Raw genomic sequence first — 15,427 nt, forward strand, 5'->3', positions numbered from 1 at the left:
TATGGCTCCTCTTTAGTGGCACTTAGCTCTCACTGACAGGAATATAAAATACTACCCAAGAAAGCACACCAATTCTAAGATGACTGCCTTGAGGGGAGCACTTTATAATTTATTTAGAAGTTTCTCTAAGAACCAGAGAATCGTAAAGTACTGTTGGATGAGAAGTTAACAGAAGTACAGTTAGTTTAAACCCCCATTTGCTTGTCGTCTATTCACTGTTCTATTAACCTTGTTGCTCGAAGAGCCAGACCAATGGCCAGTGTGACTAATTCATGGGATTACAGCTGAGGTAAATTTGACCTCAAGCTTGCTAAGGCCTGATGTCAACTGCCTGGAAAACTGTTACCAAAATTCTCACTAACTTCAAAATGGCTGGACTGAAGGAACCCAACTTGGTTATGGGTAGGGTAGAACTGCACTACTCAACATTGACTCAGAGAAGTGAGGGTCCTCTATAAGAACGTCTTCTGGCTTGAAAGGATCCCAACAAAGAGATTTAATTTTGATCAGGATTTTGATTTAGCTGGCTTGGTTTTTTTTATGTTGGCAAAGCTCACTTATTTTCTTCACCTGTGTGTTTTGTGGTCCTGATCCTTGATGTTTGTAGTGGTTTTGATTCAAAATATCCATTATTTATTTATTTTTCTTCTGTGAGATAAGAATTAGGAGAAAAGCAAAGCAGGCACAAACCTTAAACAGTTGCAGTACAATGAAAGAGCTTTATTACTAACAGAATTAAAAGTAAAGAGAAAACAACAAAACAAAATTAAAGTAAATTCCCCCCCCCCCCCCTCTTTCCAGCACTTCTCTCCTTTTATCCAGCTCACACAAGGGATAACAGAACATGGGATGTTAGTCAGTGTTGCAGTTCTTGAAAAGTCTTTCTCTTATGCTTAAGGAAGGAAAGGTTTTCCTTCAGTTGCACATGGTTCCCAAACTGCCACCAATAGCAGACCCGCCCGGAAACAAACAGTCTGCTGTGTGTAGAACATCTCTCCCATGAAGAATTTCATAGTTCATTCATACTACAAAACATGGGCCATCACATGGGGTTATTCATCTTTTAAGGATAAGTTATTTTGGCCTGCACACAGAGGCTTTTCTTCGCCACAAGTCTCTAACAGCCTCTCACTACTTCTATATAGCCTGGCATAGGCACTCTTCACAAACTTCACAGGCACACGAGGATACTCCATCCCCCCATGTTCTTCAGATGGATTAAAGAGACAAACAGTTTGTGGTATTACAGTTTCTTACCACGGCATGCAAGAAGGTTTCTTTTAAGCTGCGCGCCAGAATCGCGGCACCGCCCTCTTTTCTCCCGTCGCCATGCTCAGCTCCGTCCCACGTGACTCACTTCTCTTTCTCTCTGACTCTGACGCCGCCATGTTGAAGAGTGCTCCCGTTCAGGCTTTACGGTGGGGAAAGCCTCGCTCCCTCTGTGCTGCTGGCTGCACGGTGTCCTCTTCAGTTCAGCACGAAGTGTGCTGGCTGCAGACAGGAGGCTCTGCCGGCTCCCGCTGGCTCCGCCGGCTCCGCATGGAGAGGAGAGGGACCCGCCTGTCCCCAGAAGCCGCGCTGGATGGGTTTAGCTGTGGCAGTCCATGGCTGGTTTTAGCTGCCTGCGGCTCTGGGACAGTTCCCCCCAGCGACCCAGGGTCCGTGCCGTGGTGCTGAGAAAGGGGGAAAGGGGCAGTGGCCCCGGCCCGGCCCAGCGGGGCCGGGAGGCTCGGAGCCCCCCCACCTTCCAGCAGGCGAGCTCCGACCAAAAAGGGGAAGTCCCGCCTTTCTGTGTGGTTTAAATATGTAAATTGTGAGAAGCGTAATTGGTCTTAAAGACTGTCCATCAACTCAGGGTCAACCCAACACAATGTTCTTGACAAGACATAAAAACCATCTCTATTTGGAGCAGAGGACTTAGACTGTGAAGAGGAAGTGAGAAGCCATGAAGAATCCATGCCATGGTCTCATCCATAAATAGCCTTAGGCAAACTTTGATGAGCTAGGCAGGTGGAGGAATATTGTCCTGCAGATTCACTGTTGTGTATATGGTTTTGTAGTCTCCCAGGTTCTGGTGAAATGGCACACCAGAAATGAGCAGATGGGAAAGGCAGCCTTGAGTCCTCTGGGTGAGGTTGGGACCAGTTGCCTGGTTTTGTTGTGACACCTTTTGTGGCACAACTTTTCAACTTTTCCTCTGTGCCGCAGCCTTTTCTAAGAGCAGAGCAGTCATACCAGCCTCTCCAGCCCTGCTGCTGATGCCCCACAGTGAGAGGGAACCTGCTGACACAATAAGTAGGAAACCACTGACAACATTCTCTCTAAGATGCATTGTGCAACCCGGTGTTCGTCCACTCCTGCATTACGTGCTGGAAAATCCAGTTCCACTGCTAGGCAAAGCCTTACAGGCTCTAGCACGGTTTGCCTAGTGATTATAAATTGATGTTTCCAACTTTTGCAGCTGCGTATGTGAAAGAGAAAATGTGACTTAGGGTGTGAACCTGTATGGACAGGTGCACACAGGATCACACAGGGCATTCATACACTCACTACTGAATGAAAGGAATTGCACTGCTCACTTACACATGGACTTGGGTGTGTGTGTGAAAGGGACTTTCCTTCTCCTTGGCATGTGTCTGTGTCTATGTGCTTGTATATTAAAGTCAAAACTGTGTGTGTGGGTGCAGTCCTCAAATGAGTTCAGTTATGTTACTGCGTCCCAATCCATAGCTGGGAGCTTTGGTATCCGTAATCAGTACAGTGTTTGGGAATGTGAGTAATGATCTTAGAATTTATTTTAACCACTAGTATCAGAAAATTAGGTCAAATGCATGCTCCATTCATCCAGCACTGCAGGGGTGCACACATTTTCTTCAGCACAACAATCCTTCAGACTTCCCTGGGCAGGAAAAGAAGTAGAAATACCCCAGCTGAAAATATTGCAGAGAAAGAAGATTAGGAAAAACATTTTCAGCAGGGTCTGAGCTAAGTGGGTAGTGAAACTGATGCTTCATACAATTGTGACATAGAAGGGATCATACTGGAAACTTCACTGCTTCTCCTGCAAACAGATTGCATTGCTGGATGTTTACTGAAGAAAAACAATTCTGGTCTATAAAGTGCAGGGAGAGTGCTGGTGCTGCTCTGCACAGTGATGCCATGGGAGATGCAGATAGGGATCTGACACTGCTACTTGTAGGGCCAGTGGGGGTTTTTTTAAAACCTGGATTTCCTGTCACTTTCCCTGTCATTTGGCTGGCAAAATGCCATTTTTCAGTGTTCATAAAGCTTCATGAATCCTGTACAAATGATTGCATTAATTACTCACCGGTATTAGTCTGATGTTTATCTTCCGTCAGTTTTTTTATTTAGGACCAGATTACAATTTCCTAGTTTTAATGGGGTAGAAAGGGTAGGCAAGAGAAACATAAAGAAAATTAACTCTAATTAACAGTTGTAAATTTCTCTGACTCAGTAAGCGTACACAATTCTATGATGGAAAAGCAAGCCTAAAGAAAATTGAACTGCCTGATTTCCTAATCCTCCCAGAGCCTTTACAACAGCTGGGCATTTAGTTGTTGTCAGCTAATACAAAAAGAAACATACTTAAATACAGATAACAATGCCTCAGGAGAATAGGGATTTATCATAGACTGTGATTGCTCTGTGACTTCTTTACTGAGGAAAAGAAAGGTATTATAATATACTGGACTGATGGCATCCATTTTGCTCTAGAAGTTGAATAAAGGGAATGAGAGTAGTTGGAACAAATAAATGACCAAACACGGAGATTTTCACTGAGTTTTTAATTTAGTCCTAAATCAGTTAGAATCCCCTTGAAATCAATGAGTGTTTGCTTGAATAAGGTCTAAGTAGAATGTCTGGGGTTTTTTTTTCCTCAGGCTGTCTGAATACTTAGTGCATATCTTTTGATTTTTTGTCTTGTATGGGGAAGTACTCAGCAGGGATGTGATCATGCTGTTTTGATGGGGATTTGAAGATAAAAAAATCAAACAGAAATTTGGGAAAGCCAGCATGGTGTGTCCCATATACTTTTTCACAAGCACGTATGAGAGCATGGAAAGCATCCAAGTAGGGCTCAGGGAATGTAAATCTGAGCATGTTTCAGATGCCTGAACAGATAATCTCAAGCTGAGACCCCTGAAGCATTTCCTTGTGGTGTGCACAAGTAGCTGGTTTGTCAGGGTGTATTTTCACCTCTAGATTTCCCAGCAGTTAAAGGTTTCTAAGGAGTTAAAAAGTACTAAGTGTTTCATTTATTTCAGTCTTCAGTGCTGTTATTTGCATAAGTGCCTAAGTAAAAGAGATGAGAATGACATGCCAGGTGGCCTATAAACAGGGAATCAAGCTCTCGCCCACATTAGGAAAGGGTTAGAGAATTTTGCTTTGCCTTGCAAAGTGTGCTGGCATACACAGGAATGCAAGTCTTGGTTGCTTTTCTTGCTCTTAAGCACATTGCCCATGGATTGAGTGATGCAGAAACTTTATAGTGCCAAATCAAAGCCCCCAACTCACCAAACTAACAGAATAAGCAATAAGAAATTTCTAAGGACTTAATAGGAAAGTTACCTTCTAGTCTGCACATATGGTCTTTGCAGAAGAGGTTCTATATCATGGAATCTTAGAATATCTCAAGTTGAAAGGGACCCATAAGAATCAGAGTCCAAATCCCTGCTCCTTGCAGGACTACCTGAAACTTTTCTATGAAGCAATGTGAGTCCAGTGTCAAGCACAAAGGAATGCATCTATTTCAAATGCCATGAACTGCTACAACAACATTTATATCTACTGTAATATATGCACAGACATGGCCCCAGTCCATAACCCTAGTGACTACTTCTGTGCAAATAAAAGCTAGCATCAATATTAGTACATAATGAAAATTGATACCATCATTACAGTCTTCTCTCATTCTGATGAACCAACCTGGTTCTGCTTAGGTGGCGCTTACTTACCTGCAGGCATCATTATAATCTTTCTGGAGTCAGCGGGGTATTTTCCCAGCCTAGGCACCACACCTCAGGAGCTATCTGCAAAGAGCCCAACATAGTGGTTTTTTTGGTTTGGTTTGGTTTTTTCTCAAAGACAAACCAGTTCCTTATTTTTCCATTTGTTTGAGTGGGTTTATAGACCTCTAGCCCAGCTGCAATCACTGCTGAGAGCTCATGGTAACCCTCTTAGCTGTTGAGCCTGATTGCAGTTCTGGCACTGTACGCGTGAGCTGCATGTCTCGTCATGCTGAATGACACCTAAACAAACAGCTTTTTTTCCCAGTGTATTTGAATGTTTGAGTTTTGTTTTCAAAGGAATTGTGTGAAAAATAAGTTAAATCGGTGGGGATAAACCAGCCTAAAAACTGGACCACAGTGTGATGGACCAGAGCCGTAAGTGAACTGAGGCCCTGGCTTTTTAGGTGTGTACAATTTGGGCATGTGTGTTTTTACTGAGAGATATTTTTCATCTAACACCTGTGAAGTGCAATTTGTCCCAGTTGACTGTAAAATTTAGCAGTGCATGTGTTCTTTTAGTTCATAATATTTTGTTGCAGAGAAAGACATGTAGGGTTTGTAAAATCTCTGTAAGCCATTGGTTTGCTGGGGCCAAATGAGCTGTTGCTCGTCAGCAGGGCAGTGTATTACCCGCCGTGTGCGTCCACTGTCTGCTTCAGTTGCGAAGGAAAAGGCATTCCTTCAGTCACTGTTATTTTCCTTCACACTTCCAGTGGACTAGGAATACACACATGGCCTGTTAATACAAATCAGATTGTGAGATATGACTCACTATGCTGTAGTAACTTGATTTTTTGCAACAGTTATGCATATCTGTGATTAACAAAGCTTGTCTTGGCCAATGTTAAGAGCTGTGACTAAAGCCAATCTTGTTAGGCATTCATCATCCAGATTTATTTCCTTGTCAAAAGTTTTCTTAAATAAGGTTTCTTCGAAGAAACATTGTCATGCCATCAATTTTCCCTGGCAGATGTATTGATTGAAATAAATGTGTTTTTCATGCCACTCAAGAACTGAATGACAGATCATGCACTGAATACAATAAATGTAACTATTGTTTTTATTGCTAGAATGATCATTACTGTATGACACCATTGATGGCAGCAGCATCTCGTAAGAGCAGAGACACATCTACATGTTAATAAAAATCCTCCTCCCGTGTGAAAAGGTTTTCAAATCACCTGAATGATTGTTTTTTTGAGATGGCCCAGACATCATTCCTCACTTCCAAAAGTAGAGCAGCCTTCTATCAGGTTTTCTGCTCTTATTGCATATATATTATTTTCAGAGGGATTCAAAAGCTTTTAACCACTGTGCAGTATGTGATTCACACGTCTCCACATATAATGCATCAGAAAATAGTATCAGCCCCACAGAATAGCCTGTCCCAGTATTGCATTTCTCTAGGCTAATGCACAGTTGGGCAACAGCTTAATTCATACACATATCATATTTTAACACAGATGCTTTTTCTTAATTGTCCCTCCCTCCTGTTCAGTCTCCGGGTAGAGAAGGGTGCTAATTTTCTCTGAAACCTGTTTCTTTCTCCTCCATTGTTTCTTTCTTTTGCGGAAAAGATGCTAGCAGGGCTTACAAAAAATTGGACTGAAGGTGATCCTTTCAGGATGAGCCTCCAGACAGCGGGGATGTTGCTGATTCCATTAGGGCTGGCTGTGCAGCTCCTGGAGTGGCAGGAGCTCCTCTGGGTTTTTGCACCAGTCCCTTCCAGTGCCTTCCTTTCCACCTTGGGAGTGTTTTTACTTTCAGCTCTCTCTCCTCCCTCTCTTTGTTTACTCGGCCATCTTCCTGCTTTTCTCTGCTGGACTTCTGCTGATGCTTGCGCACCTGGAGTGACTCCAGAAATGCCCCCAGTGGCCACCTTGGATTCCCTCGGGAGCCCCAGGAGGGAAGAAGGACTATGGACTTCACCTGGGTCCTTCTGATGCCCAGGTTGCCAGTCCCTTTCTGCTCTTCCAACATGGAGATGAACTTTGTATCAATGAGCACAATATCCCTCTAGTCCTTCGTCTTGGTTTTGAAAGACAGGTGTCTGCTAAGGAAGACAGAAGCCTCCCTTGGAATGGCAGATGTAACCCCTTTCCCTCCGAGTTATTATGATTTTGAAATCAAGGGCTTTTAGGCAAAGATGTGGGAAATAGGAATAACAGTTCTTTACTATTATATATATAACCAGTCAAGCAAACAACAATAACTCTGGCAGTAACAGCGAACAATCACAAACCCAGCCCCAGCCTTCTCGGCTGTCGGGCCCTTTCCCCTCGGGTGCAGTTCCGCTCGCAGCCGGCAGGGGCGCTGGCGGCTCCCGGTGAGCAGGGCAGGTGCGATGGTTCCCCCGCGGCTGCAGGGGGCGCTCCGGAGCGAGCTCGGGGAGCACACGGCACCGGTGCCCTGGGATCCCGGGAGGGATGGAACAAAGGCTTCACAAACCCCAGGCGGCTGGCCCCGGTGTCCGGCTGGAGCTTCGGGAACAGCAGGCTGGAGCGGCGGGCTGGAGCGGCAGGGATGAGCACAAATCCCGGAGGACAGACGAGATGTATCCAAACGGGGAAGCCCCCGGAGGTCGGGCAGGCAGGGCAGGGCTACAGCGTAGCGAAGGCTCGAAGCAGCAGCGGGGCAGGGCGGCCACAGCCCAGCCTCCAGCAGGGCAGGGAAAACAGCGTTGGGATTTCGGCGTTGTTTCCAGCAGAAAGAAAAACGCCGAAGAAAAAGAACCAGCAGCTCCTTTCTCTGCAGCTTCTCCGAACGCCGAAGAGCGAACTGACCCCACACCCAGGTGAAACAAAGGAGTAGCCAGGTCCGGCCCACCCCCAATGGGCCCTTTTTGTCTTTCTTAAGTACAGCCATTTGTCCCCTAGCAACATGCATATGGGAAAAAATTCCTTTAACAGGAAAAAAAACTAGGACTAAACTAAAACCCCAACTTCCTTACAGCAGCTTTGTGTCAAGAGAGCCAAATGAAGGCAGCACTTTTCTTTGAGATGTCCTTGGAAGCTGTGCCTGTCTGCTGCTAACAGACAGGGACCAAGGTACCCTTGTAGTCATCAACTGCAGCTAAGGGAGGAAGGAGGCCTTTGCAGAGCTGTAATTAACAGAGGGTACTGTTCATTGAAGAGCAGACCAGAGAACTGTGATTTATAGTGCCAGAGGTTTATGGCTCACCGTGAATGTAGCAGCTAAAGGGACTATATCATTGCTGCATCTCTGAGCCACCCCAGCTGTCAAAACTTAAAATGAGTGGCTGTATGAGCTTCTGCTTTTGAATTCTGTATCTGCATACAATTTCCAAAGAGGTCTTCTCAGTGTTATGTGTCTCTCAGATCTGCTAAAAATATCAAATAGTAACAAATGGTTGGTTCCAGCTTCATACCAAAGGGACCATGACTGTGTGGTTATCATGAAGACACTTCTGAAACAGAAAAAATAGTGTCACCTTCTTTTAGGTCTGTGTGTTTCCTCTGCAGTCAATGGTTTAGCACAGCTGCAGTTCAGATCTGTTAAATATTATTCTGGGTTTTTTAGGGAGTGGTGAGATGAACTTGGAAAGAAAAGAGAACTTCATTACCAACCTCTGGTTTTCTTCAGACTGTTTAAATATTGGAATGAGTTGATAAGATAACTGAGAAAGTTTTTTACAGGTCCAGGCAAAATTAAGCCTTCAAATGTTGTATTTTTTGCAAATTCGAAAAAAAGGCATAGAAGGGAATGGTTCAAATAGCTGTGAGGATTTCTGAGGTCATTATTACTGAGGGGAAAAAATTATTCTTATATGGGTGACGTTTTCTGAAACTCTAATGGGGTTGCAGTAGTACCATTGACTAACCCAATCAGTATTGCAAACAGATCTCTGCCTAGTATGGGAGTGTGTAAAATACACAGCTCTACTGATAACACAGTTTGTATCAAAGATCACTTTAGCTGTATGGGCTGGCTCCAGGTGCCTTACGTAGTTCATAAGATGGTTTCTGTGCACAACCTCAAAGCTGACAATGTGTGTACATATGTGCAGGAAGAACAAACTGCTGCGTATCAACTGTTTAAATGAGAAGTACTGTCTTTTGATTTAGGTTGTTTACTTTGACCATGGTTTTTGATAAACTCCCAGGGAAAGATCTTTCTCTGATTTTGCGTAGGATTCAAAGGCAACAACAGCATCTGCAATGGTGAAAATCTGAGAAGAAAAATTTGCCTGTATTTATTTATGTTTATTATAATGATAATGTGGATTGTCACCATCTGGAATATAGTTTTGTACTAGTTTCTTTTTTTAAAAAAAAGTGTTTGAAAAAGGTACTATAAGTATTTTAAATCATCCATTTGAAACAGCCTGGTAAGCACGCTCTTTCACCATTTCAGTATTTTCTGAAACCCTGACACTGTCCCTTGAATGTTGACAGTTCCTCTTTGCTTTTAGAAATTCATTTTTCTGCCGACAAATTTAGCTCAGTCCACCAAAACCTTATTTTTCATTTCTCTCTCTCTCTCCCATCCTGACAAAGAGCAATAGGTAGCAACTGCTTACTAATGATTCTTTCTGGTGCCAGTGAAGGGTTTGATTATATGCCCAGACTCCAAATAGAGCCCTTTTTGATTTTCTTGTGAATAGGAGGAAGAGAAAACACTGTATTGGGGCCTCATATTTTAAGCTGAACAGATAGAGGACTAATCTTACTTCAGTTCAGTGACAGACAATTGTTTTTTAATTAGTTGGAGTTTTTTTATGTGAAAATGTTTCTCTCCTTATTCGAAACAATCGGAGCAGATGGGAAAAAAAGCTGACATCGCAGGTTTCAGAATTGATAACGCCTGTGCTGGTTATAGCCACTCTACCTTCCCTTGCAGTGAGCCCAGGACTTCTGCTCATTTGCAGGCTGTGCAGCACAGGGATGATACAGGGACAAAGAAACTTGGGCTGCTGGTAGCCAAGGAGCTTGAATCTTCTGTAAAATGAAGAGATGCAAGTGCCAGGAATTGCAGAGTCGGTAGTTAAATTCTTACTGTAGCTCCTCACTCTTTCCCTGTACGTACACGGAAAAAAATGTAAATACTACTGCCCTGGACCATATCTACTTACCACTCACTTCTGGGCTTATCTCCAATTCACAAGGACTTTCTTTTTTTAAAAAGAAGACTGAAGCTTTCAAATAAATCACATGGCTTCCTGACAAAATTAATTACTGTGAGGTGGGTGACAAGCCATTAGAGCATGGTGAGGATTTGACTTTTGAACATCAGGTGCTAGAGAGATCTTCACTTGACTGGTAGCACCAATGACAGCACAGAGAATTTTTTTCTATTTGCTCAGCTGCTTCTGGAGAGTTGGCTAGACATCCACTTCTTCAGAGAAGATCAGTGTTGTTCAATAATGTTCTTTAAAAAAATGCAGATTGGTACCACAGTTGTTAAGGTTTGACTTGGGGAATGCACTTTATGAGTCTTTGGTAGGAGATGTGTTCCCCACTTTCAGCTTTGGACTTGGGCTGGCCAATAGTGAGCCTTCCTCTCTGCTGTGCCAGGTCAGCGAAATCCCATGCTGTGTCACTCAGCACCTGGCTGGCTCCACCCTCTCTCTTTCTGAAGCACAGCCAAGCAGGGAGGTGAGGGTGAAGGCTGTGTAGAGCCCTCAAAAAGAATGACGTGTATTTAAAATATTTTTCGTCTTCATTTTATTTGAGAACTCAAGAAATCAATGCTCAGTAGTTGTCTGGTTGAGAACTGTAGCACTGTATACCAGATTTCTTGATGGAAGTGGAAGGGGTGTGTATTCTTTCATAGGATGAGATTTATTCCACTCTGTTGCTTATCAGCATGGACAAATATATTGCACTTTCTTGCTGAAACAAGCTGGCTGCACTTCCCTGCTTTTATGTAATTACTGAAGTTTTTGCTGTCTGTTGTGATGCGATTTTCAAAGACATGTGAAACAGCAAAACACGCTGGTGGAATGACAAGCAGTAACAGTTCATCCTTTCTTAGAGTCTTGTCCCAAAGTGGAGGGGATTAGACCACAGCCCCAGACACAAGGAGAAGGGGTTCAGTTCCCAGAGGAGCCCCCCACAGCACCTGCAGTCAGAGCACACCATTCCATGAGTCTTAGTGTTGGGAAGGGAGATTTTCCTTGCACACTGCCCTCTGCTCTGCCTGATGCTGCTATAGAGAATGACTCAAAGGGAAGGTGCCTTTTCTTCCTTCTCCTTTTGAGAAGGGAGTGGAGGAAAGAGAGCAGAAGAATGGTGTTTTGATCCGCCTGTTTCTCATTCTGGTTGCATAAACACACCAGAGTATTTCTCTAAATTAAATTAAGCAAACCTTTCATGTTCTCTCCCTGCTTCCAGAAAGCTAATGTGGCTGCTTGCAGATTTGCAGCTATGGAGGAGACAAAGACCTGTAGTGCGCACAGACTCAAGTGCTGAGCAGTGTCATGCTGAAAGAGCTGCACAAGCTTTAATAGCATATAAAAGCTTTCTGGGCATCAAGCAAAAATCTGTTTAAATCCCTGCCGGGGATGAGAGCACAGCACGTATTATCAGCACATGCACAGACACAGAAAGTCTCTCAGAACATTTGCATTTTGGATTTGTTGAAATTAGAAGGTTTCAACCTTTCCAAAAAGGTTGAAACGGTGGAAGGAGTAATTTTAAGACTTCAAATTCTCCCTGTCCTCATATAAATATTTAGGGCTCTTCTCTGCATGTGTCTGAGTTAACACTGATCCCAATGGCAATTTTTCTCGAACATATGTGATGTAAAAACCCATAGGCTTCTCTTTCATATTAATAATCATAATTTCCTACTCAGATGTTGACAATCCCAAGTATTCCCTGCCGCACATGGTGAAGGACTGACCCCCACCACGCATGGCACTGAACACGCAGCTGAAAAAGCCCCCAGGCTGCAATTCCTCATGAAAGCAGATTCTTTTCCTAGTGAGCACGTGTGTAGAGCTGTGTATCTGGAGACAGACCTCAGATGAAATGTGGCAGGCGTCTGTGAGGCAGAATGATGCAAGCTGAACTGGAGCAGAACGTGATGCTTTTGTGGATCAGTGGTGAGCAGGTCAGATGATGAGGTAGTACATATTGCTTCTTTGGGGGGAAAATTGCTATTTCAGGAAGGTTTGACTCTAGGGAAGTTTTGTCTGACTAAGATTTCCCTTATTTTGATAGCTAATTAGCCAGACTAAAATCTCTCTGCAAAGAGTCCTTGTAACTCCAAGACTATTGTATTAGTGATCTGTATCAAGTGGCATAGCTGGAGCTACCAGTCAGAGAAATATAGGGCAGGTGGATGAATGGTTTCTCCAATATCAAACAGATGCAGCAAAAAATTAATTCAGGCGCAGGAAAAGAAGTGCTATTAGGTTGAAAATGTTAACTCGGTCACCAATAGCCATCTGTAAAGATGAGAGAGAAGAGTAAGAAGAGAAGACCATGGCCACTCAATATAAGATTCTTGCCTAATTTAAGAGGAAAATGAGTATGCCTCTACTTACCTGATTAAGTAGAAGGTAAATAGGAGCGAGTTGGAGAAAGATCTTTCCCTTCTTGTCCGTTAACTGGATGTGACTGCCACTTCAGCAACTCAAATAGCAGCAGACAAAGACTGGGAATAGGCAGTGTGGATAAGCTGGTTATTGAATGTTTGGACTGTGACCCCCTTCTTTTTCCAGTCAGGCTGTTAAATATTCATGTAAGTGGGCTCAGATAGATCCCTGCCATCTGTCTGTATTTATATGACTTCATCCAAACCAGCTCCAAAACATGTAAAATTTTATATTCAGAACAGCTCTTCAGAGAAAAAGGGATTTTTTTTTTACCTACCTGAAGGGAACAGGAATGAAAATACAACATGATTTAGCAAGTAACAACATTTACTCATTTGGACTCCATCAGCGAGGACCCAAATTCAGCTCTTTTAAATGCCAGGCCCAGCTGCAGGCCAAGGCTCTCAAGGCAAAGATCATATTTAGTGTCATATTTTATATCCAAAGTGTTTCATAGCTCACCTCATATTGATCATTAAGCATAAAAAAAAGTTTGTATGCGACTAAGAAGGAAACTGGAGATTCTGTCACTGTATGTGTGTGTGTGGGTACAGAATGAAAAGTATTTGAGGAGGAGAAACCAGTAATAAGCCCATTATTTAGCTTGCACTGCGTTCAGTTGCACACCTTGATAACCAGAAAAGGGGACTGTCATGCAAGCTTCAGTAAACAGTGTGCCATATGGACAATTCCACGAGGGAACAGATTGTCACAGCTACATTTGACCTGTTTTAGAGCAATCGTAACTCTCCCTTGGCACCATGGATGCGCTGCTGACATTTCAGCAGAACAGCTTCAAAAAAACTTGAGTGCCATTGTCAGAATAGCGTGGCATTTTATGAGTGAGAAGCAATTTCTTCATTTTAAATTAAACAGCAAGCCCAGTACTTCTCCTCCTCTTCTCATAGCCTCTTAAAACAGTTTGAGCAGGAAAGAGGGAGAGACAAGAGTACTGAAAAGACAAAGCCAGGCTTTTCAGTGTACCTGTGTTAAGTTACTGAATACATGCACTTGTGCTATTCATACGCTTCAGGGATTTGAATCTCAACCTCAGATTCAGCTCACAGAAGCCTGCACGGGCAGGTTATCTCAGAGGAGACGTCTGTGAGATGGCTGAGGGGGGTGGTTGGTTTCATACCTGCTTACTTTCTTCTGTTCCTGCCCTCACCTTTGAGCCATTTTTAGACATGAGTGCATTTTGAAAATAAAAAGGAATACATTTTCACTGTGGTGCTCAAGAAACTCTAACATGCATTTTGGAAGCATGCCAGAGTGGGTCTTTGTGCCTTGAAAACATTTCAATATGGTGTTACTCTTTTAAGGGTCTTTCTCCTTGGCTTAGTCTTTAAGAATAGCCTGGAGGCTTTCAGCTTACTCAGTCGGTAAATTTTTGTTGATCTTTTTTCTACTGTTTTTCAGGCATTGGGAAAAACGTCATCTGTGACAGAACGGCGACTCCCCTGGATGCCTTTAGGATGATGACTGCGGCTCATTATTACCCAAAGCTCATGAGTATCATGGGGAATGTTTTGCGCTTCCTGCCTGCTTTCGTGAAGATGAAGCAGCTGATCCAGGAGGGTTACGTCGGGGAGCTGCTGGTGTGCGAGGTGCAGGTGCACAGCGGGAGCCTGCTGGGCAAGAAGTACAACTGGAGCTGTGATGACCTGATGGGAGGCGGGGGCTTGCACTCGGTCGGCACCTACATCATCGACCTGCTGACCTTCCTCACCAGCCAGAAGGCCGTGAAGGTGCACGGGTTGCTCAAGACCTTCGTGAAGCAGACGGACCACATCAAGGGCATCCGGCAGATCACCAGCGACGACTTCTGTACGTTTCAGATGGTCCTGGAAGGGGGTGTGTGCTGCACGGTGACGCTCAACTTCAACATCCCGGGGGAGTTCAAACAGGACATCATCGTGGTGGGCTCAGCGGGACGGCTGATTGTGATAGGTACTGATCTCTATGGACAGAGCAACAGCTCTCCTCAGCGGGAGCTCCTGCTGAAGGACTCCACGCCAGTCAGCAACTCCTTGCTTCCAGAGAAAGCCTTCAGTGACATCCCGTCCCCCTACCTGCGGGGCACCATTAAGATGGTCCAGGCTGTCCGGCAGGCCTTTGAGGACCAGGATGACAGGAGGACCTGGGACGGGAGGCCCCTTACAATGGCTGCCACTTTTGATGACTGTCTGTATGCCCTGTGTGTGGTGGACACCATTAAAAAGTCAAACCAGCTGGGGGAGTGGCAGAACATTTCAATCATGACTGAGGAGCCAGAACTGAGCCCGGCATACTTGATCAGCGAAGCCATGCGGAAGAGCAGGATGTCTCTGTACTGCTAGCTCTTTTGTGCTCCTAGGAAAGAATAGTAACCAGACAGGTCTTGCAGGAGGTGGTAATTCAGCCCCTGTGAAGGGCTTGGGTGTCTCAGAAACAGCTGAGGATACAGGAGAAGGAAATACAGTGTCTGGATCAATTAAATCTATTGGCAGCTAAATGCCAAACTGATATGGTCCTTCAAAATGCCCAAAACAGACAGGAGACTTAAGAGCTGATAAACTTAACTGTTTTAGTAACAGTATTAGCTGGCTGATTGCAAAGATATATCACAGACTCATCCCCTGCTTGCAGGTGCTTTAGATTATCCAGTTGTGTTTACTGTGAAAGGTTGGGAAGATCCTTTTAGATTTTCCTTACCTACCAGAGGACTGTGAAGGTACTGTCATGTCATTAAATTTTCTGTAGTGTCTGACATGAATGTTCCTACCATGACAGCTGATACCACCATGCTGTATTACTACACCTCCAACCAACACACAGAATAACAGGACTTGATGTG

At 44.0% G+C, this 15,427-nt stretch overlaps 1 protein-coding gene across 2 annotated transcripts in view; it reads left to right on the forward strand.

Moving 5' to 3' along the window:
• Positions 1 to 15,127, forward strand: part of LOC121673476 (glucose-fructose oxidoreductase domain-containing protein 1) — a 68,276-nt gene extending 53,149 nt beyond the window's left edge. For both annotated transcript variants that reach the window (XM_042046796.1, XM_042046797.1), the window contains one exon: positions 14,011 to 15,127. In XM_042046796.1, coding sequence (XP_041902730.1) covers positions 14,011 to 14,930 — 920 coding nt within the window. In that variant the 3' untranslated portion in view covers positions 14,931 to 15,127. The remainder of the gene's footprint in view (positions 1 to 14,010) is intronic.
• Positions 15,128 to 15,427: the final 300 nt, after the last annotated feature.

Source organism: Corvus kubaryi, unplaced genomic scaffold (assembly GCF_017639235.1).
Source record: "Corvus kubaryi isolate FWS band 111438036 unplaced genomic scaffold, C.kubaryi_AGA036_p1.0 65453, whole genome shotgun sequence".
Classification (NCBI taxonomy): Eukaryota; Metazoa; Chordata; class Aves; order Passeriformes; family Corvidae; genus Corvus; species Corvus kubaryi.